General features: G+C 39.7%; 1 protein-coding gene across 1 annotated transcript in view; it reads left to right on the top strand.

Moving 5' to 3' along the window:
* The first annotated feature begins 920 nt into the window (after window positions 1-920).
* The window catches only part of LOC121730343 (neuroblastoma-amplified sequence-like), a 33,425-nt gene continuing 11,966 nt past the window's right edge, over window positions 921-22,379 (top strand). The window contains exons 1-29 of the mRNA XM_042119349.1: window positions 921-1,079; window positions 1,168-1,265; window positions 1,373-1,506; window positions 1,781-1,914; window positions 4,293-4,387; window positions 4,899-5,073; window positions 5,701-5,856; window positions 6,119-6,328; window positions 6,712-6,816; window positions 7,721-7,804; window positions 8,110-8,307; window positions 8,778-8,903; window positions 10,369-10,492; window positions 10,853-10,992; window positions 12,348-12,661; window positions 13,090-13,303; window positions 13,586-13,705; window positions 15,230-15,385; window positions 15,894-16,027; window positions 16,414-16,608; window positions 16,979-17,081; window positions 18,053-18,348; window positions 18,808-18,920; window positions 19,107-19,239; window positions 19,519-19,767; window positions 20,281-20,395; window positions 20,466-20,566; window positions 21,051-21,247; window positions 21,651-21,847. Of these exons, the coding sequence (XP_041975283.1) occupies window positions 1,002-1,079; window positions 1,168-1,265; window positions 1,373-1,506; window positions 1,781-1,914; window positions 4,293-4,387; window positions 4,899-5,073; window positions 5,701-5,856; window positions 6,119-6,328; window positions 6,712-6,816; window positions 7,721-7,804; window positions 8,110-8,307; window positions 8,778-8,903; window positions 10,369-10,492; window positions 10,853-10,992; window positions 12,348-12,661; window positions 13,090-13,303; window positions 13,586-13,705; window positions 15,230-15,385; window positions 15,894-16,027; window positions 16,414-16,608; window positions 16,979-17,081; window positions 18,053-18,348; window positions 18,808-18,920; window positions 19,107-19,239; window positions 19,519-19,767; window positions 20,281-20,395; window positions 20,466-20,566; window positions 21,051-21,247; window positions 21,651-21,847 (4,494 nt within the window). The 5' untranslated portion in view covers window positions 921-1,001. The remainder of the gene's footprint in view (window positions 1,080-1,167; window positions 1,266-1,372; window positions 1,507-1,780; window positions 1,915-4,292; window positions 4,388-4,898; window positions 5,074-5,700; window positions 5,857-6,118; window positions 6,329-6,711; window positions 6,817-7,720; window positions 7,805-8,109; window positions 8,308-8,777; window positions 8,904-10,368; window positions 10,493-10,852; window positions 10,993-12,347; window positions 12,662-13,089; window positions 13,304-13,585; window positions 13,706-15,229; window positions 15,386-15,893; window positions 16,028-16,413; window positions 16,609-16,978; window positions 17,082-18,052; window positions 18,349-18,807; window positions 18,921-19,106; window positions 19,240-19,518; window positions 19,768-20,280; window positions 20,396-20,465; window positions 20,567-21,050; window positions 21,248-21,650; window positions 21,848-22,379) is intronic.

The raw sequence follows: 22,379 nt of genomic DNA, 5'->3' as shown, positions 1-22,379 counted from the left end.
AGCCAACATCACAGAATACAAATTATGCCCGTTGCAGACGATGCACAGTAGCTTGCGCGAGTACTTGCGCAGGTACTTGCGCCAGCGTTCAAACGTAAAAAGATCACGCGAAGTAGCTTTGTATAGTGCCAGTGCATAGTAGGCAACCATGGACAAGCGTATGGTTTTGAATAAACTTTTTAAGTGCCTAATTCAAGAGCTAAATGGAGTGATAGCAGAGGAACTGATGCAGGAAATACAGAATTTAGAAAAAGGAAAACTGTATAGTTTTGTCTGAATTCCATTTATTCATTTTTAATTCACAAACTTAAAACATTAAGACTCAATAAAACAACCAACTCCCCAACAATCTAGTGGTAGGTTTCTACATCTTTTACCAAAACAACAAACAGACTGAATTGGCGCTAGTACTGGTGCTAGTACTGGTCAACGCATGTTCAAACGATGACCAGTGAAGTAGCGCGGGGGTGAAGTAGACGGAGCGGGGGCAAATGAGTCGCACTTGCGCGAGGACCAAAGCGAGTGCTACTAAGCAACTTGCACTCGCACTTTCACTAAGCAAAATGCGTTCACACGATGAAAATATATGCTTAGTATTAGTACTTGCGCAAGCTACTGCGCATCGTCTGCAACGGGCATTACTCAGGGAGGTCAACATTTGCTAAAAAAATGAAACGCGAAAAAATTATAAAAAGAAAATGTACATCTTTTAACTTTTAAGGATATCAAAATGCTATCAAATTATCAAATTTTATCAAATCAAGATTACTTTTTGCGTTTCTAAAAAAATAAAGAAAAAAATGTTCTTTGCCAAGTTGGCATTATTTTGGCAAATGTTTTGTTTTGAAATGTGTCAAATACATATGTGTCGTTTTGCCAAATTAAATATCGATTGCATTTGAAAAATAAAAATTAAATAAATGAATTTTAAAAAGCTTGATACATAAATTCATAAAATACACAAAACAACAAATGTAAAACGCGAATTCAACAAAATAACAATGACGGAGTCTGAAAGGAAATCAATATTACATGAGCTGTATGTGTTTTCAGAATGGAAACCAGAACCAGAGTATATGGTTTGTACAATATTGGTTTTCTATTGTGGGCTATAAACATAGTGAACATATCAGTGAGCGTCTAGTGAATTTACTTTTACGATTTCAGCAAAAACCGGATAATATATTACCAGACAATATATCAGCACTATGGAGATGGTTAAGGTTCTTTGGACCCAAGAAAAACCTCATCGACAGCGTAACAGCGTAAGTGTAGTTGTGACAACTCAATTAGAATTTATTCATGTGTTACCATCAACTAAGATGTATTTAAAGTTGGAACATTTCAAATAAATTAAAAATTTAATTTGTAGCTTCAAAGAAAGGCAACAGAAATGGCAAATCGCCTTGGGTGATGAAGGCAAAGTGATTGCGGTACTCACCGACAACATCCTGGAGATCAGGACAAAGCGCTCGGAATATGCCACAATAGCTGCTAGAACTACAGGTACATTATTGTTTGTACATCTGTCTTGCATACATATAATAAAATACTTATAATAATACATATTATTTAAGTTTTATATTTCCCTTGTAAACCTAAAAAGTAATGAGTGAATTACTTTTTAGGTTAAATACATTCCCTGTTACTATTGTATCCCAATTTAAATTAGTATTTTTTTATACAATATATTACCTTTTCTACGTTTTAATTTTATCCATGTATTTTAAAAATATTAATATGAAATGTTAGCAATCATAATTAATTATTATCATTTTAGTAAGTCGTGATGCATACCCTCAATGGAGAAAAATTGTATGGAGCCCAGACTGTTCCTTTCTTGTTATGGCTTATGGAAATGGTGTTGTCAGTTTCTTTGACCTCACTGCATCCAATCTCTACAATATTCCTGCTGTAAGTATGACATTGAATAGGATTATAAAGTTAAGTCTTGAAAATGATTATGTTTTTAATGTTAAAAGTTTTGAACTAAAGTACATAAGAAATGAAAAACTAATCGGCCAAGTGCGAGTTGAACTCGCGCATGAAGGGTTCCATACCATTATAGAGCAAAATAGGTAAAAAATGTGTTTTTTTTTTGTATAGGAGCCTAAAGTACAAATATAATTAAGAATATTGTAAGTATTTCAAGTGCCAACCTGCTACCATTATTGATTATGAGCAAAAAAGGCCAAAAAATCATGTTTGTTGTTTGGGAGTCCCCCTTTAATATTTATTTTATTTAGTTTTTAGTATTTGTTGTTATAGCGATAGTTATATATAACCTGTGAAAATTACAGAAGTCTAGCTATAGCGGTTCTTGAGATACAGCCTGGAGACAGACAGAGGGACAGACATACATCTAAGTCTTAGGTAATTGGGTCCCGTTTTTACCCTTTGGGTACGGAACCCTAAAAATTATGTGTGTGAGTACTCTGAGTGTAACCATTGTGTTAGAGAATAGTAAAAGTCTTAAATTATACATTGAGCGATATTTATTCGAGCAGAGTTTCACCTAACATGTCTCAAAGTTAATTACAGAATGAATCAATCAATGCAATATGGCTGGCTTTTATACCATTTTACACAAAAGAAACTAACTTCTGTTGACAATTCAAATATAGCAAAATCATAAAGAAATACATTAAAATTAAGAATGGCTAAGAATAAGTTAAGTACATAATTGTAAATATTAATTAATGTGGTAATCATATTTTAGGAAGTTATAACGGAAGTAAATAATCCTCCCGCCCATTTATAACTAACTAATTGTCAAAATCAAGTACCTTACTTATTAATATTTAAAATATAATAATCACTTATTGAAAATTATATATAGTGATTAGAGATGGGCATTTACCCGGTAAAAAACCAGAGGCTCGGGTAAATACCCATTTATACCTATTTTTACCCACCCATTTTCATTGTATATCGGGTATAAATTAAAATCAGTTTATATCTCTAAAATATTAGCTAAAACAGATAATGTGACCCTTCTGATAAATAAAAATGACTGTTAAAAATGGCGTTTACGCTAAATACACCGACAATCACGAGCGGCCATTGCTTACATAGTCGATGTTGAGGAAATACACTGCTCGTGATTGGTGGATTCAAGTGTTGTCCTATACAACTTAAATACACAATAATTATTGATTTGATTTAGTTCTTTTTTTAATTATGAAGACTAGATATTATATGTATGCTGTACACGAGTATGCGTAAATTTTATTTTTTATACCTGTATTATTATCTAGATTATTACTTGGAAGCGAAATTCAAAATCATTGTTATAGTAAATATTCGCATACTTACTATATATTTTTGTTATTATTTACATGTACTAAATCTTGTATATAGCGATTAAAAAAGTGTTACATAATAATATATAAATCGTGCACGACAAGAGTTGTAAAAATTATAATAATAATTATAATGATTAAATTTTTTCTTTATTGTGCCTTTTTTTAATCTGTTGTATGTTATTTTTAATATTAAATTAAAATTTTGAGTTTTATAACTCAAAATTTTACATAGTAAATCGCAATATTAAGGGTTTAGCCAATAAAGTAATGTTTTACATATATTTAAAGACTCGTCAATATTTACCCGGTATTTTTAATTTATACCCGGTAAGAATGGGTATATTTTAATTTTACCTATTCCACCCATTTTTACCAATTTTTACCTACCCAATTTTTACCCACCCGCCCATCTTTAATAGTGATATAATTTTCAATAAGTGATTATTATATTTTAAAAATTAATAAGTAAGGTACTTGATTTTGACAATTACTTAGTTATAAATGGGCGGGAGGATTATTTACTTCCGTTATAACTTCCTAAAATATGAACTAACATAATATACCGATTTAAATAAATAAATATAATATTATCATGTAGCTTGTCCATTAACATCCGCTAACAATTGGTTGATGCCCAAGCGGCCGCATGTGGCTGCTTGGGAGGGAGGGAGTATTGTGTCTAGATTTTCCACGATCGAGGTATTAATAATAATATGTTTACCAGATATATTTGCATGCCACTAAATATTGTTCTTAAAAGACTTTAAAAAAAGTTGATTGTTATAATATAAAACATCTGTAATAAAAATATTGAACTGCAGTGCACTGCAGTTCAATATTTTTATGCGTATGCGTACACTCACTCATTTACTTAAAGGTGGAAGTTGTTTTCGCGGAATATTGCTAAAAATAATAACAAACTAAATTGCAGTGCACTGCCCCAAGCTAAGAAATTGAGTATTACATTAATGTAGTATTTTATTTCAGGACTGTTCTAAACCTGGTGGATTAGAATGTACAGATAACACTCATGCAGTTGCAGATATTATATTCATGCCTTTGAGAGTCAAGGATACTAAATGGTAAGTCACAATAAATTTGAGCATTTACTTTAGTAGTATAGTCGTTTAAAGCAGTGTTTCCCAACCTTTTTCAGCCACGGACCCCTAGGAAATTATGTACAGTGTTTAGGGACCCCCTTAATAAAATAAACAGCAAAAAATTCTGAATATGTATGGTCCAAAGACGACACCGCGGCCCTCCATATGTATACTCGCGGATCCCCAGGGGTCTGCGGGCCACAGGTTGGGAAACACTGGTTTAAAGGATAGTTATGTCAACTCGAGCTTGTTTATATTATAAAAAATATATATTGGAATACTAAACGGTGGTCAATTTATTTGAAATAAAACTGATAATATCTATATTGTCTTCTCTAAGTAAATATATTCTCTCATTGATCCTACATTCTAATTTCAACTATATTAAAGAAAATTTGACAGTAGATTTAAGGTTTGTGTCTCACATTCAGTGATACAATTCCCAATCTTTTAAATATTTTAAATAAAGAATCTTGACTTTGACATGCAACAGGAACTGGGAGGTGGTAGTGGTGACGTACGACGGTCGCCTGCGCGGCTACCTGGTGTCGGCGACAGATTACGCGCCGCACCACACGTTCCGCTTCCCTGGGGGCGTGGCCGCCGCCGCGTACGTGCGCCCGCACGACACGCTCTACGTCGCCGGCGTGCCGCGTGCGCCATACATGGTAACGTTTAGCAGAGTCAATATTGACATGTAACAGACATGGTGATATATTGGTCGGCTGCGCGGCTACAGATTTCACGCCGCACCACACGATTCGCTTCCCGGGGAGCATGGCCGCCGCCGTGTCCGTGCGTCCGCACAACACCTTCTACGTCGCCGGCGTACCGTGTGCGCCATGCCTGGTAACGTTTAGCAGAGTCAATATCGACATGTAACAGGAACTAGGAGATGTAGTGGTGATAATATGATGGTCGTCTGCGTGGCTACACGGTGTCGGCTACAGACTTCACGCCGCACCACACGTTCCGCTTCCCGGGGGGCGTGGCCGCCGCCGCGTACGTGCGCCCGCACGACACCCTCGTCGCGGACTTGCCGCGCGCGGAAATGCGGAATGCGAAAGTCTGTCTGTCTTTCTATCTGTCTGTCGCATTAGCTTAGTCCCGCGAAAGAAAAAAGAATAGTTTTTGTCTTAAAAAAATCAGTTCCGCGAGATAAAGCGACGAAGTGTGGAAACAAAAATTTATTTTATCTCTTTTGATGCGAAAATGAATATAATACCTCAGTGCCATATTCTACAATATGGCACTGAGGCCCTTTATCAAACAACTTTTTCCTCACTCTATCGCAGGAGGCGACATCTCCTCTGGCGGCAGGTTTGACTGCGTGGCGAGTTCTCAACGATGAACCATACTACCAGCTGTCTGTAGTCTCGTCCGAGCTCGAGGCCAAACTAGCCGGGGATTCCCTTCAGCTGTACCTGCCGTATGTCTTCCATAAGAGTCTGGTGAGTTATTGACTAAACAAATGAAGCTGAGTTTCTAAAGATAAATAATATACAACTTTTCCGATAAGTCAAGGCCGTTTAAATTTGTAAATATTGATTTCCGTTTGATAAACACACTTAGACATGGCCACTTTCTCAATTTAACATCAGCAAAACAACAAAAGTTTCCCAGTTTAGAATTGCTTAAACAAAATATTAATATTTACAAAGATTTAATTTTAAAATACTGGTTTACGTCATACATGTATTGATTTCTCTCTAGAATTTCATAGTCCGCATGGTGGCGTCCCCTGACCGCAACAAGCTGGCGTGCGTGCACTGCGACGGCGGCGTGTCGGTGTGGACGCTGCCAGGGCTGCGCGCGCGCGTGCACCGCCTTCGCGACCAGCCCGAGCACGACGCGCGCAACCCGCTCGCCGACACGCCCCCCAACGCCTACCTGCCCGCTGACATTAACTGGTGGAGCGACGAGGTGTGTAACATAGCTCACGAAGTGTTATTACGAACATTGCCTAGCCATTACGCATTTAAATAACTATGTTTCTACGCTGCCTTTGGTGTCGGTTAACCCAGCTACTCAGTAGTTAGTCACTTTTGTAGTGCCCAAAAGTGTTAACAATACATAAATATGTTATATTTTAGTATTAAAAATGTTACGGAGCAAATAACAACACAATTTCTGCTTGTCTTTGGCATATTGCATTTAAAATTGCCATGACAGACAGACTGTCGACACGACCTTCGAGGTATCAGGTTAAAGACTAACTTAGTGCAAATGTGACTCTTTCTTATCAGGTGGCAAGCCTGCATTGTCTTAAGTAACCATTGAGATTAGTATGATTATGACATTTTCAGGAGGTAATAGTGTCGCGGTTCAGCGGTGCGGTGACGATATGCGGCGTGGACGACATGGTCAACGTGCTCGGGAAGAAGCCGGAGTTCTTCCAGGGAACGCCACAGGTAAACTTTGTTATAGTTTGTGCGTTTTATGATGATAGGCGTGACACATTATAATTGACAATAGTAGGTATGTTACCTAACAAAAATTAATCGATAATTTAAAAATATCGAATCACTTCGTAAAGGAATTGCAATCGAAATTATCGATTTCGTACTGACATTTCAGTGGTGCCGGCGATTTAAGATGGCCGCCCTTTTTTATCGATTTGATTTCGATTCAACAGATTCAATCTCTATTGACATAAGTTCCGTTTCATTCATCTGACATTTTTCAAATGTTTTCATAATTCTATATAAATATAAATGTTTTCATAATTTTATACTCCTATTTCACAAATTTTATATTAATAAGTAAGCATTTAGCAACTTTTCATTTTTATTTATTTACAATTATAGGAAACATTTGTTGTTGTAGATGGAATATAATTTATTACATTTTGTTTTTTTTTTGTTTTCTTGTAAAAAAACCCGTAGCAAGGAATATGAAAACTGTCACCCATATCATCTTAAAACGCACAAACTATAACTTACATATTACATAATATAGCTATCTGTTTTGCATCTACAGTGTTCGTTTTAAATAAAATATAATTGAAATAACACTTTAGCTTAATACTGAATATTTTTAGCTTAATAATGAATACTGAATATTTAAATCGAAACTTACTTCGGTCCGTGTACGTCGCTATAGCATAGCGACGTACGAACATAGAATATTTTTCTGCACCAAAAAAAAAATTGCATCGAAAAAGTGTGTGTAAAATATGCTTGTGGTTTCAACAATTTACGTTTTCATGAAGGAATTAATGTCACATTTTGACAACATTCTCGCATTCAAACTTTACCCCTAATTATGAAAATCATGCCGTATTGTACGTATACGCATTTTCGTGCGTGCCCGCAGGTGACGTGCGCGCACGGTGGCGCGTTCATGGCGCTGGAGTGCGAGTCGAGCGTGCTGCCCGCGCGCCGTCGCACTGACGACTCGGTAAGGGATACAGACCGTTCAGACTTATTTTATTGCTGACAGTGACATGACTTTAATGCCTACAACAATAAATCATATTCATAAAAAGTTTGTAGCTGTTGCTTTAAATTACTTATTTAATATTTATGAAGATCTGCTTAAGTTTATTAGGGTTTTAGTAGTTTTAAGAAGAGAATTTATAAATTACCAAAAAAACCTACTTTAAAAAGTGAAAATTAGTTAATAGAATAATATATTATTATGTTAGCGATAATACATAATATATCGCTAATCAACATTTTAAAGCTTTATATATTCTTCGTTAGATGGAGGTAGTAAAAGCGGAAGCTGAGACTGATGACTCTATGATGGACGTCACCAAGGAGTTGTTCAAGGCAGTTCTGTTCGCCATAACAGACATGGAGAGTTTCCAGCCCAAGCCGAAACGGATCACGGTGGTGGCTCGAGTCTATCGTTTGCTCGGAGTTAAGAGCACGACTCCCACTGAACTGTTTTCTAGGAAGGTGAGCGAATTTATAATGTACAAACAGATGAAAGGATTGATAGGTATGTGTTAATGATTTTGAATATCACATTTTTACTGTGGAGGTACCCACAATTAGCGCCACATTCTTCCAAATCGAGAGCGAGCAGTACTCGCCTGCCTTATAGTATTATCTCTTTCGCACCTTCACAGTTCCGTATACATCTGCCTCGCAGATCGAGAGTGGGCAGTACGCAGATCGAGAGTGGGCTCGTATAACGCTATCTCTCTTGCACCCACACAGTCTGCATACATGTGTCACGTAGATCCCTCATACAGTTGTTTCACAGATATTGCTGTACTCGACGACCTTGTATAGCACTATCTCTCTTGCACCCATACAGTTCTATATACATCTGCCTCGCAGATCAAGAGCGGTCAGTACGCAGCAGTCTTGTTAAGCGCTATCTTTCTTGCACCTACACAGTTTCGTATACATCTGTCTCACAGATCGAGAGCGGTCAGTACGCGGCGGCGCTGGCGTTGGCAGAGGCGTGCGGGCTGGACCCGGACCCCGTGTATCAACAGCAGTGGCGTCGCACGCCCGTATCTACGGACGCCATACACAATTACCTGGTGAGAACTGCTCGTTTTAATCTAAGAAATTTTTAAATTAAAATATTAATTTCATTTTTAAGGAATTTATTAAAGTTTGTACGGTTCCTCTGGTTAATCGTTGTGCTTTCTAAAGAAAGTCTTTTGTTTGAAATTAGACTCATAGTTAGACTTCCAAGTTATATTCAACTTACGTCAGAGGTGCCTTAGATTGCTGTAACTTGAAGAATCATGACGTCATGACATCACGACCATCCAGTTATATTTATTAATTTAGTAGTAAATACTTAGTACTTCTTGTATTTACTACTAAATTAATAAATATAATATGTCGTATTGAGTCCTGTTCCCACAAAATCCCCAAGCCCCCCTCAGTAAGCGTACCATTGAAGTAATTGATTCATAGACTTTTGACGGACCTGCGTTATTTGGTCGAGTAATGTCAATTTAATGTTAGTCGAAATCGCGGGCACAGTATAGCAATATTAGTCCCTACAGTAACGAAACGCCTTTGATGTCGCAAGATGCCGCCACCGATGTAGATACCGAGCAGATATGCCAGGGTTGCCACGGAACGGGAAATAAAATAAAAATAAAATATTGTGCTTGTAATGCAAATGTTATCATTTAATCTGTTTAATCAGCGTTTTATATTTACATATTATGTCGTACTGCCAGATATTTACGTAAAATCTGGTGAATCTTTATTTTTAGATGATTTTAGTTCTCTATTTAAAAATTTAATTAACCCATCAAGCCCCATAAGCTCACCGGTGAACGAGACACAATATAATAACAATAGATTTCCAAGGATCCACGAATCACGATCGAAGGATTAATATAATGAAGACGCATTCGAAATTTCGAATATCTAAAATATGCAATAATTAATCACACGTCAGGTGTAACAGAAGCACTTCAAACTCTTATTACGTGCGCGGTAAGGGCGATCCAAAGGACAAAATGTTACACTTGGTGTGCGCACCTAGCTAGGTAGGTACTAATTAGTATGTAACAGGGTATTTGACAGATTTTTAATTTGTTCTATATTGTTTCTCTCCTTGTTACACTTCTTAGAACGTAAACAATAAAACAGAGATGCAAATAAATGCCGCCAAGGCCAACACAATATTAGTGTAAACTGTGAGCCGATATTTATGAAAATTTTAATTCTTTTTGTTTTTTTAATCAGATTTACATCCGTACACTGAACATTTATTAAATATCCCATTGTTTATAAGATAAGTTATCGTTTTACAACACAAAATTCGTAGACAACGCGCCACCGTCACCCCTGTGCGCGCAGGTATACAAACTCCGCGAGTTTGTATACGCGGCCCGCACCGCCCGCTTCCCCGCGGGTGCCCCTCCGTTGCTTTGCGTATATGTCATATTGCTATACTGTGTCGCGGGTTGGCTGAATTTGACATAACCAAATTACGTAGGTCCGAAATAATAAATATAATCAATACCTCTATGTCGGCAGAGTAAAGTATCTAAGAAGATCTGGGCAGTGCACCAGTGCGTGGACCGGCTGCCGGAGAGCCTGCCCGCCGCCACAGAGCTGCTGCAATTCGGCCTCGATCTCACAAACCAGAACATCCTCGACGGTCAGTACCATAGACGAACAAAAAGACAAAGTTGTAAAAAACAGTTTTTTTTTACAATTTTGTCTTTTTGTTCCTTTATATTTTTATTTGCAATATCTTAATAAAGAAATTTATTCACGGGCAGAAACATTGACATAACCCAACTAAGTACCCAAAGTCTGCCATCTGCCTTTAAATCGATTTCTCTTGTTGTTTGTAAGGTTTTCTAAAATTAATTAGGGATTTCGTGGACATGATTTTTTACTATGATAAAGATGCTAAAGCAGATAAATAAAACAGGCAAAAACAATAATTTGCTAAGTTGAGTTATGGAAATCACACAAGGAATTTATATGACACCTTTATCTTATCGTTGCCTAGAAATAAACAAAGATCTGCCGGAAGACGAGTGGAAATCCTTCGACGATATACGCCTGGAGGACCTGAACGCGTATACCAGCGAGCTGTTGCGCTGCCGACACGTCATGCTATTTTACAGGGAACGGCTGCGCCTGTACGAGGTGAGTGTCCACTGTCCATAGATAATAGACAATAGACATCGAACAGTAGACCACAGACTATATAATTATGATGCAAGAGACCATAGACATAACGTATTCTTTGCAATTAAAAGTTGAGTGCATACTCAAATAATTATCCTAATTATTTCAAATATACAATATTCTACATGACCGTATATGACAGACAACAGAAAGTTTGTCGTAAGTTCTGATGTCTTTATTTTATAGAAATAAGAACGTTAGGCAATTTGTGTTATAAGATGACTCTATAATGTCTTTAGAAATCTATTCTAGAACAAAAAACTTGGGAGGTGTCAAGGGACACTCGGATGGAACGAAGTTCCAGTTTATTATTTTTTATGTAAAAAAACCTGTATAGTGTATATGTCGCAGCCGACTGGTTTAAATAGCCGTTAAATCAAACAGCTAGCCCTTTGACTGAACAACGCCATTCAATCACACGTATAGCTTTTATATTGAATATTTTAGTTGCTCAAAACGTTCAACACTACAGCTGATTCAAAAGCCGCCGTCTAATTGAAGTAGTTCAGCGCGCACCGCTGCGGCGCTAGGTGCGTTTTATTTACAATATGGCGTCAACTAGCAGGTGTTTGTTGATATTTGTGGTTGTTTTTCGGAAAGAAAGTAGTTAATAAAAGTTACAAGTGTTATTAAAGAGACAAAAATTGTGGAGGCACATACGAGTGAATTAAAATTTTAACAAATATTCGAGAAGAAATTACGGGATTATGAAATGGATGGACGCAGCCTCCCCCGAATGGGGGGTTCGGGGGGCACAACCCCCCTTCAAAACAAAAACAAACACAATCCAGAAAGTCCAAAAGTTGGTTAGGTTAGGTTAGAACTTAGACCACAACACAGAGGGAGCCGAGCGAGCGCAGCGAGCGTGCTGCGGCAGCAGCCGGCGACCGCCGCCAAATAAAAGGGGGGCTCGGGGGGCGCAGCCCCCCGCCAAAACAAAAACAAACCAGTTGGCTAAGCGTCGTCTAGCTGTAGTGTTGAACGTTGCAGTCAACAAGTCGGCTAAACGACGTATAGCCGTGTGATTGAATGGCGTTGTTCAGTCAAAGGGCTAGCTGTTTGATTGAACGGCTATTTAAACCAGTCGGCTGCGACATATACACTCAAAAAAACAGAGAGATAGAGACATAGACAGAGAGAGTAACACGCGCTACCGCACACACACCAGCTGTAACGACACATTTGTGTCGCTTTTGTGTCGTTACAACTTTTCGTCTTAATTTTTCTGTCTAGCCCCCTTTCGCAACGCGCGATAAGAAACTTCATTCCAACAATACTTTTGGCAGGTTTATTTAAAATACTTATTTATGTAGGCCATACTCCGATGCGAGAAGTCGACGTACATGAAAGATGAATACGACCGCCTCAGAAGCAACAGCATACTGTACAGTGCTATGGAGATAGCCAAAGAGGGCAGAATAGAGGCCTTGACTTGTCTATGGTCGTACCTCAAGACTTTGTCTATGAAATTGTCAGTGCTCGACCATTTGCCAGAGACACTCAATCCTCTGGAGTACCAGCATCTGCTGCCGACCAAGGAACCGCAGGCTTGGTTCGAGAAGACATCGCCCATAAAGGTCAAACCGTTGGAACACGAAAACGATTGGTGTAAAAAGGAAATCTTTAGGTAAATAACAACGTTTTGATCTGTTACAAATTTAAGTCACCGGTTGCATCTGTCTATCTGTGCCTCTCTCGTGATAAACTTAAATCTGCCGAACGGTAATTAACCCTATTTTCTATTTTAACAGAGTTATATTATATTAGTTTCTGCTCTTTTAGCGCTGTTACTTTTAAAGTGTCTAAACACACTAGGCCGAAAATACGCTGCCGAAGTTCGGTATGATTACGTCTGCAATGATTACACACCATGCCGAAATTACGTCGCGTTATATTGTATGCGTAGCGCATTGCTGACGTAGTCATGCCGAATTTTGGCCGCGTTTCTTGGGCCAAGTGTGTTTAGACACTTACAGTGAACTCTGTACAGGAGACTCATACACACTCTTAAGACGTATTAACGCTTAGTTTTTTACACCCTCTTCTTTCCATCAGATCTATCTGGAGCTCGAACTGGTCGGAGGACGCGGTGGAGGAGGCGGGGGGTGCGGTGGAGGAGTCTGACGAGGCGGAGCTGTGGTACGCGCGCCGCGCCCGTGAAATAGAGGTGCGGTGCGGGCTCGCGTCGCACGCGCTCACGCTAGTCAGCTTAGCGGCCTTGCCCGAGGACGGGGAGGGGCCGCGCGCCCCGCCCTCGCCACTGGCTACGGTTAGTATTTTTCTACAATGATGATTATTTAAATGACGCTTTTAATAATGAGGCAATTCATGACCGCGAAATTTATTTTATTGCTCTACTAATTACAATTATTTGTGCACAAGTGCTTTAGAAGTTTAGACGACTCCTTAATTTATTTTATAATCTAAGGTTTTTTATCATCTATAAATTAGACTCAAAAGACTTTGTAATGCTGTAGCTACGTTTATAACAGATTAAACACGGAACTGCAAGTTTGTTAAACGATATTAAACCTATTGATGTCGTAAATAGGTGCGGTTCCACCTGCGAACGCTGGACACGTTGTTGTACGATGTGGGCGTGGAGGGCGTGTCACTCGCACAGCTTGAGACGCTCTCGCACCTCGACACCTGCAAGTTACTCATGCAGATGGTAAGTGTTAGGGTGGGTTGTACAAAAACACTACATTTTTAACTTTAACGTATAGCAAAATGTCAAATGAACTGTCAAATCTCTGGTTAAACGACGGACGCCTAATATTTGGCGATAGCCCTAACCGCTTAACTTTGCTCGCTGAAAGTTAAAGTTAAATTTGACGGCTCACAACGGCTTGTGTTGCCTTAGTTAGCGAAATTTTTCAATTTTAATTACTTTCATTAAAAATCATCACAAAAAATGGTTTATGCTTACACTCGAAATATCGGCCCAGACTAATGTGTTAGCGGCTTTTTATTTGCATCTCTGTTTTATTGTTTACGTTGTAAGAAGCGTAACAAGAAGAGAAACAATATAGGAGTGAGCACACTGAGACGGGCCGTGCCGGGGCTCAGCGTGCCGGGGCTCATCGCAAAAATCCGCCTCCATACAATTTGTATGGAAGCGGAAATCCGCTGCGCCCCGACACAGTGTGCGATACGCGCATCCGCTTCTATACAAATTGTATGGAGGCGGATTTTTGCGATGAGCCCCGGCACGCTAAGCCCCGGCACGCTGAGCCCCGGCACGGCCCGTCTAAGTGTGCTCACTCCTTATAAGCTGGCTTATATTTTTTTGGCGCCCATTTTAGGCGCTTGACAGATAAGAGGCTAAGGCAATACTTAGTAGATAATACAACGTTAGGTTATACTTCACTATGAAGTATTGTAAAATATATTGAATATGTCAATTTGTAATATTTTCTCTACTTGTATGTACAATGTAATACGCATTATCTCTTAACACATTTACAGTATTTTCAGCAGCAGATGTTGGTACAGATTATTAGACATACTTTTTCGCGTTCACTTTCGCGTTCTAAAATTTTGCCACCGCAGTCCTATCGGACCTATTGAAACGCAACAGCTAAACATTTGTGCGTGTGTAACAGACGAGTAGAAGTACGTCAAATAACTAGGCCTTTACATCCGTTATGGATGATTTATACAGTATTTTTCAGAGCGAAGTAACCACTCCTCAAATACTGTAGTGCCTGGGACAAGATTTTTAAATGTCCGTATGGTTGCCCAAGCGCATACGGCATTCTCGCATCATAGTCGGCCTAGTCCAGAGGAAAGAACTAGTCAATACGTCTGGGACCAACTATGTACGGGTTTCCTCACGATGTTTTCCTTCACCGTACGAGCGTCCGTATTATGTACTTGAGATCAGCAAATGTCTCATAGGTACACGCCTCCACCCGGGTTCGAACCTGCACCCTCTAAGAGTGCGAACCAAAGGTCTACCCATTAGGCCACGGACGCTCCTAGAAGTACGTCAATTAACTTTATAATTAATCTTTATTCAGACTCAGTGTCGAATTTATATACTCTGCCGTTGCCCACTGCCGTCCCATGTACAAAATTTGTCGCCCCCCTATAAACGCTGCCGCCCATAGGCCGCGGCCTATTCGGCCTATTTATAAATCCGGGGCTGTTCGGGCTATAGCCTTATTGATGGTAATTATTGTAAATGTTGCAGTCAACAGCGGATACGTTCGTAGCTGATCTCAAGCGGTTCGTGATCCCGTTCTTGAAGCGAGTGGAGAAGATGACGGGGCGCGAGGGGGTGTGTCTCACGGGCCTCGCCGACCTGCTCGAGAGCTACAGCCGCGACGACCTGTCCAATATACTGTTGGTATGTACATACATGGTATGTACCTCGATGGTACATACCATCGAGGAAATTGATTCCTAGGGTAGTTGACAGACCAACGTCATTTGGTCGGATCATTAAAGTTAATATACCTAACGAAATAGAGCAACCACATAAGAGAGCAACAACCTCGAGCTGTCAAACGAAACTGAAATTGGTTTTCATCTGTGTGAAAAATATGTGTACGTATACACCTACACAAGCATGATTTAACATGAATTCTAACGTGCGGCACGTGCCGACTGGACGTCAAAAAAAGAGTGCTGCTGTCATGTATACTAATACTAATAAACACGTAACACTACACTACATAATAATATGTATGGGATATAACCTTCCCCCTTGTTATGTAACTTTGATGAACATGAACTTCATTGCTTATGGTCACAATTTTGTGACATTTGCACCTTTTCAAACACAAATTAAAAAGTTGTAATGTCAATATATTGAAACACACACATACCTGAAATAATGCAGCTGCATTGTCCAGGTATTGCAGTCGCGGTCGTTCGAGCTGGAGCTGGCGACTCGCCTGGAGCTGGCGGAGCGCTGCCTGCTGGCGTACCGCGGCACCGAGCACCTGCACATGGCCTGCGACCTGCTCGCCACTATACTGCGGGAGACGTGAGTACTTGAGAATGTGTGATAGGACAGAGGATGTGTGTGTTTGTGTGTGTGCTGCAGTCGCGGTTGTTCGAGCTGGAGCTGGCGGAGCGCTGCCCGCTGGCGTACCGTGGCACCGAACACCTGCACATGGCCTGTGACCTGCTCTACATTATACTGCGGGAGACGTGAGTACCTACTGGGAATGTGTAACAGGACAGAGGATGTGTGTGTGCGTGCGAACATGCGTGCGTCTGTGTGTATGTGTGTGTCTTCAAATATATGCCAGATGAAGATAGGACCTTGTACAGCTATTCAAGGGGTCAATATATTTTTTATTCAAACAAATAAGGTGTTTATTTTTTTTAAATATATTTCTTATATAATTGATATAAACCTGGTTGCAGCGACGGCAGCATATCAGCATCGTCGCTTGTGCGTCGCGCGACCGCGTTAGAGCGTCTAGTGGCGGGTTGCGAGCGTGCGGCGCGGCGCGGCGTGGCGGTCACACCGTGCGACCTGCGCGACTTGGCGGCGGACACACCCCGCGCGCGTGCACTCCTCGCCCGCTTGGCGCGCTCACTGGCTGCCGATTGTGCCGGGTGAGTGTTATCTATTGCTATATTCTGACATTGGCAAAAACAAGAAGTGTTATCTACATAGAAAGAAATTACAAAACGCAATTTTTGGGCTTGTTTAACTTTATTTTAAATTTATTTATATAATTACTGTTTGTTATAAAATACAATTTTATAATTAGTTTCAACTTTAAAAGTTTTATAAACAATAAAAAATAAATAAATAATACTAAATGATATAATTGATGTAAAATACAGATTTTTAATATTTTTTAATAATAATAGTGTCGTATGATTTGCGTCAAAAAACCGAAACAATTAAGTGTAAAAGCAGTACTTTATACGAATTTAATGCGAAACGATTATTAAGACTAAATTTAATGTCGGCACTTAGGGATCACAAGCCAACGCCAGATGACTGGGAGGAGCTACTGCAGGACATTCTAGAATTCCAGTCGACGCTATTCGAAGATGTCACGAAGGAGGAGTGCTATGAAGTAAGTGGTAAAAAATAGAGATAATACTTTAGGGCGTGCCCACTGCTCGTGTTCCTTGTATAGAGTTCACTGCGAAAGTGGCAGCGCTGAAACATCGATCGTAGTATCATCCCTTTCAAATCAATTTAAGAAAAAAAAGGGATGACACTACGATGTTGCCAGTGCTTTTTAATTTCTTCACTTTCTTGACGGACTATACACACTATAAAATATTATCACTTTGTTTTGTAACATTCTGTAGTTAAAAGCTAATTACACAGGTCAACAATAAATTTGGTGCCTGAAAACCAAAAGCTGTTTCTGTAAGAACTTTGTGCCCCGATCACATGTTTCTAAGAAATTTTCTTTCTATCAGCTCAGGTTTTTAAGATATTTCATTCCAAAATTTCAAGAATCTAGAATTTTAGTCTATTTCAGAATCGCTTTACAACTATTGAAATAATTTATTTTCATGAATTTCGATAAATTTCTTTAGTAAATATACACAATATCTATTATTTAGATCTCAATTTAAATTGCATATTATATTTTTTTATTAAAAGAGAGTTGTAAACTAAACTTTCTTTTTTCATACAAAAATTGTTACTCCACGTAGTATGAGCTAGGTAAAGCATTTTGAAAACCGTCATAATATTGGGGAAATTAGTCATAACTCATTGAAACAAGTTACATTCTCAATAAGAAGTGTCTCCCTCTGGCATACATATTACAAAACTAATAAAAATGAATACTTTCAACAGCAATGTGATTCTGAAATGGGCTAAAATGCGAGATTTTTTAAACTTTGGAATGAAATATCTTAAAAATTTGAGCTAATAGAAAGAAAGCTTCATAGAAACATATATCGTGCACACAAAACTCTTATAGGAACTGCTATTAGTTTGCACAGGATACAATTTTTTTTCGATTTTGTTGACCTGTGTTATGTCACATACGTCCGGGTGTCAAGTTACAATACACTTGTATCACAGATCTACGCGCTCGCTCTACTCACGTCGGGTGACGCGGCGAGCATCCGTCTCGCTGCGAACGTGTTGACGTGCGCGCCCGCAGGCCCCGCCCCTCGTCCTCCCGCGCGGGGACCCCCCGCCCCGCGTGCTCCCCCTGCACGAGGACCCCCTGTACAAGGACCACCCGCGCGTGCTCCCCCCGCGCCGCCAGCGCACGTTCTGCCGTACGCTCGCAGTACGGAACTAGTAACGAATGCTGCAAAAGAGTACTTCAACTCCGCTTCGTCTCTCACCGACCCAGCTTTGGAACTTGCGAAGTATGTTTGATTACTTTTATCAACTCGATTAGGCATAAATCTTTTCCTTAAAATGTCCCGATCAACGTTTGTTAATAGAGTGGAGTGCTACATGCCATATATTATCCCCCTTACTAATAAACGTTGTATAAGCTTTGCATAGTTATACAGTGTTTTGTTCCTGTCACACAAGTGACATTTTTAATTGGATTGAAGAAGACAAAACACTGTATAATTATTCAAAGCTTTTACAGCGTTTATTAGTAAGGGGGTTAGTATATAATCATGTTGGTCATGATAGTGGAGTGTTACATGCCTTGTTAGTCATGATTACAGTAATAAAAATTGTTGGTAGTTGAACTGTTATTGTGCTAGAGCTAGACTCTATAACAGCAGTCTAATAAGTAAAAGTCGGTAAAATAAATTTAAATTGGAATACATAATCTAAATTTAAATCTACATTGAATAACAACTTTTCAGGTGTTGCTTGCAGCTGATAGAGAGCGGAAACAGGGAAATAGAACAAGAAATAGACTTGATCGCCGCGCTACCTATACTTAGCGCGTTCAACTTAACCATACTTCCTATTCAAGGTAACATTTCCAAGCCTCCAAGTTCTTATGAGAAATAAATGTCTTAAACCATAAGCCTAGTTTTACATAATAGAAGCGATAAACTAGAGTCTTATGTACGAAGGTGTTGATTTACTACGAGAGGAGAACTATAGAGCTAGCTCATCTCTCATCAGCTAGGTTTAAATCAATCCCAACAATTTTCAGTCCGCCTGTGTGAAGACAAGCTGTCCCTAATCCGCGAGTGCTTGCGGCTGGATTCGGGCGCCTACCTCGCTGCGCATAAGCTGCTCAAGCTGGCCAAGCTGTTGCGCATCGCGGGGGATGACGAGCAGACTAGGTAACAATCTACTTTAATAGACCAAACGTTGTCAGAGACTCAAAGGTTTGGGTGATAATTATATCGATAGTTAATAAAAATTTTACTTGTATCCGTAGTCTGAAATTTCGTTTCCTATAATATATTGTTGTAATTAGGTTTCATAGTGTAAATAATGTTGTCGACTAATAAAATAAAACAAATTATAAACTCACAGAGGTTTAAAACGTCACATAACCTAGACGAACATTTTTGTTAAGCAAAAGTTTGATACAATTAATAATTCTTTCGTTGTTTTAGAGAGGGCGTAGTCCTAGAGCTGGTATGCGAGCACGCACTGAACGCGGGGGTAGCGGGCGGGGCAGCGGCGGCGGCTGCTGGGAGGCGCCTCGCCGCGCTCCGTCACGCTCCCGCCGCGGCGCTACTCGCCCGTACCGCCGCGCACGCACCCACGCACGCGCACGCAGACCGCACCGCACGGGCGCATCTACTCGCAGCGGCGCTGACACACGCCCCGCCCCATATGCTGCAGGATATGCTGCGGGATAGGTCAGTGCTTGTTTTTTAATTAGTTTTTTTAATAAGAAAAATATCGCCAAATTACCGAAAATAAAAGAAAGACTTTTTAGTAAGTATATAAAAATGTCAGTCAAGAAAAATAAATATCATTTGTTTATGATAAAAATGAATATCATTAAATAACAAATTCAAACAGAAAATCGCTTTTGCGTACAGACTTATTATACGTCTAGATAAGTACAGACAAATGTTTTACTTTATATTAATAATGCGCTCCCTAGACGGTAATTCAGCATTAAATACATTTATGTGACAATATTAATTGTTGTATGACATGCCGATCGCGAAACGATCATACGTGCATGTAATGCACATATGGCAGGACGAAAAATTAAAAAAAGTTGTCAATCAATGTACAGCACGTAGTTTGCATGTCATTCGCATCAATCAAATAAACGATCATGCCTGCATTACAGCATTTACAGCACGTAATGCATGTAATGCTGAATTACCGTCTAGGGAGTGCTTAACACTTTTATATAGGTTAAAATTGGAGCTAGAAGATGTGCAGCAAATGTCAGCGGCTGTCAAGGAACACGCGCGTGTCGCGACGCGCTGGCCATCGACGGACGATGAATTTTCCGACGCGATTACTACGGTAACTATATCGTACAGAATTATTGGTATTTAATTTTTTTTTTATTACAAACTGGTATTGGTCTTTTCAGCCTGTTATCGAGAAAAAAGATTTGGTGGAGCCGCAACGTGACAAGAAACTTCCCTTGTTGAACTATTTGCTGGATTCCATTCAGAACAAATTCGCTACTGGGTAGGTTTTGCTCGCTATTTTAATTTCTGTGTTATTAGGTATTTTGTACGGTTCAATTTGTCACATGCGCACTTATTACATTAAATTGATGCACTTACTGTCATAAACAAGACTAAGCGTTATTACTATTCAAACAGAGCTCATAATTTATACCCTACAATTTTATCTATCAGTATCGCATCAGCAACACTATCATCACTATTTTTTTTATGAAATAAGGGGGAAAACAAGCAAACGAGTCACCTGACGGAAAGCAACTTCCATCGCCCATGGACACTCGCAGCATCAGAAGAGCTGCAAGTGCGCTGCAAGCCTTTTAAGAGGGATATAGTTGTCAAAAAAGTGAAGAAATTAAAAAGTGGCAACATCTTTCTTAGATTGATTTGAAAGGGATGGCACTACGATGTTGCCACTTTTTAATTTCTTCACTTTTTTGACAGACTATAAGTGTAGACAAAAAAAAATATTTCGATTATTTTTATAGAGAAACCAAACCGGACCCCGAGCCTTGCGGCGAGGATGTCTGCTGCCCGGAGTTCTACCGTGGTATATATGACGTGCGCGCGGGCCCGCAGTACGCGTACGAGCGGTTCGCGCCGCCGGCCCCGCCCAAGCGCCCGCACCACGCCTACTACGTACACGACTGTTTGTACAGTGACGCCGCACATCTCGAGTTAGATGGTAAGGGATTATAATGATTCCACACAGCTTTTTTTATTCATTATTCATTATGATTTTTCTATTACATTTTTTTTTTGGTTGAGTCATAGGGAACTGGTAAGGTAATATGAAAAAAAAACCGTATTGCCACTACGCAGGAGTAATATTGCTGTGTACTTACATAATAATATGTGCTGTAGGAAAAAAAATCTTTTTAAATAAATACCTATAAACTAACAAATGAGAAGTATATTTTCATGTCGAAAATCCCGAGAATATTACCTAACACAAATTTTACATTAGCCAGGTGTATACAAAATATGCTAGTTACTGAATAAAGATATTTTCATTGTTGTTTTTTTTATTTTCATTCGCTGCATTATATTTCGGAAAACGTCTAGTAATAAATAATACGTATGTTCAGTGGTACAGCGATGCGCAGAAGAGACAGTGCACGTTGACACAGCTACAAGTGTGGCGTGGTCGCTGCGTGCGGCGCGGGAGGGGGCGGGCGGGGCGGCGCGCACGCCGGCCGCACTGAGCGCCGCGCTCTACGCCGCACTCATACACTGCAACGCGCCGGAGCTACGCGATAACGTGTACCTCACTAAGCCGCTTCAGGTAAGTGAGCAGGCGAACGTGGACGGAAGCCACGGAAGACATGTAATAGGCCCTCGCGTCTCCGTCCTGCCGCCTGCGTGAAAGTAGGAACACGGTCGGGTTTTAGTGGGTACAGCTGCGGCCACTTACCATCTCTTCGGCCGTAGCAAGTCCCACATACCCAATACGGTGGTCCTTCCCCAACGCTACACGCTAAACGCTACCGGGGATGCGTAATAGCATTTCCCGACCAAAAAAAAAAAAAGTCCAGATTTTAGAGATGGTTTTTAGGGTTCCGTACCCAAGGGGCAAAAATGGGACCCTATTACTAAGACTTCGATGTATGTCTGTCTCCAGGCTGTAACTCAAGAACCGCTATAGTTAGACTTCTGAAATTTTCACAGATTGTGTATATCTGTTGCCGCTATGACAACAAATACTAAAAACAAAATAAATATTTAAGGGGGCTCACATACAACAAACATGATATTTTTGCTATTTTTTGCTCGATATCAATAACTGCAACACATAGGCACTTGAAATATTCACGAAA

The sequence above is a fragment of the Aricia agestis genome, chromosome 9, assembly GCF_905147365.1.
Source record: "Aricia agestis chromosome 9, ilAriAges1.1, whole genome shotgun sequence".
NCBI classification, from domain to species: domain Eukaryota; kingdom Metazoa; phylum Arthropoda; class Insecta; order Lepidoptera; family Lycaenidae; genus Aricia; species Aricia agestis.
Note: the sequence above shows the minus strand (reverse complement) of the source record. Positions and strands in the feature narration are given on the sequence as shown.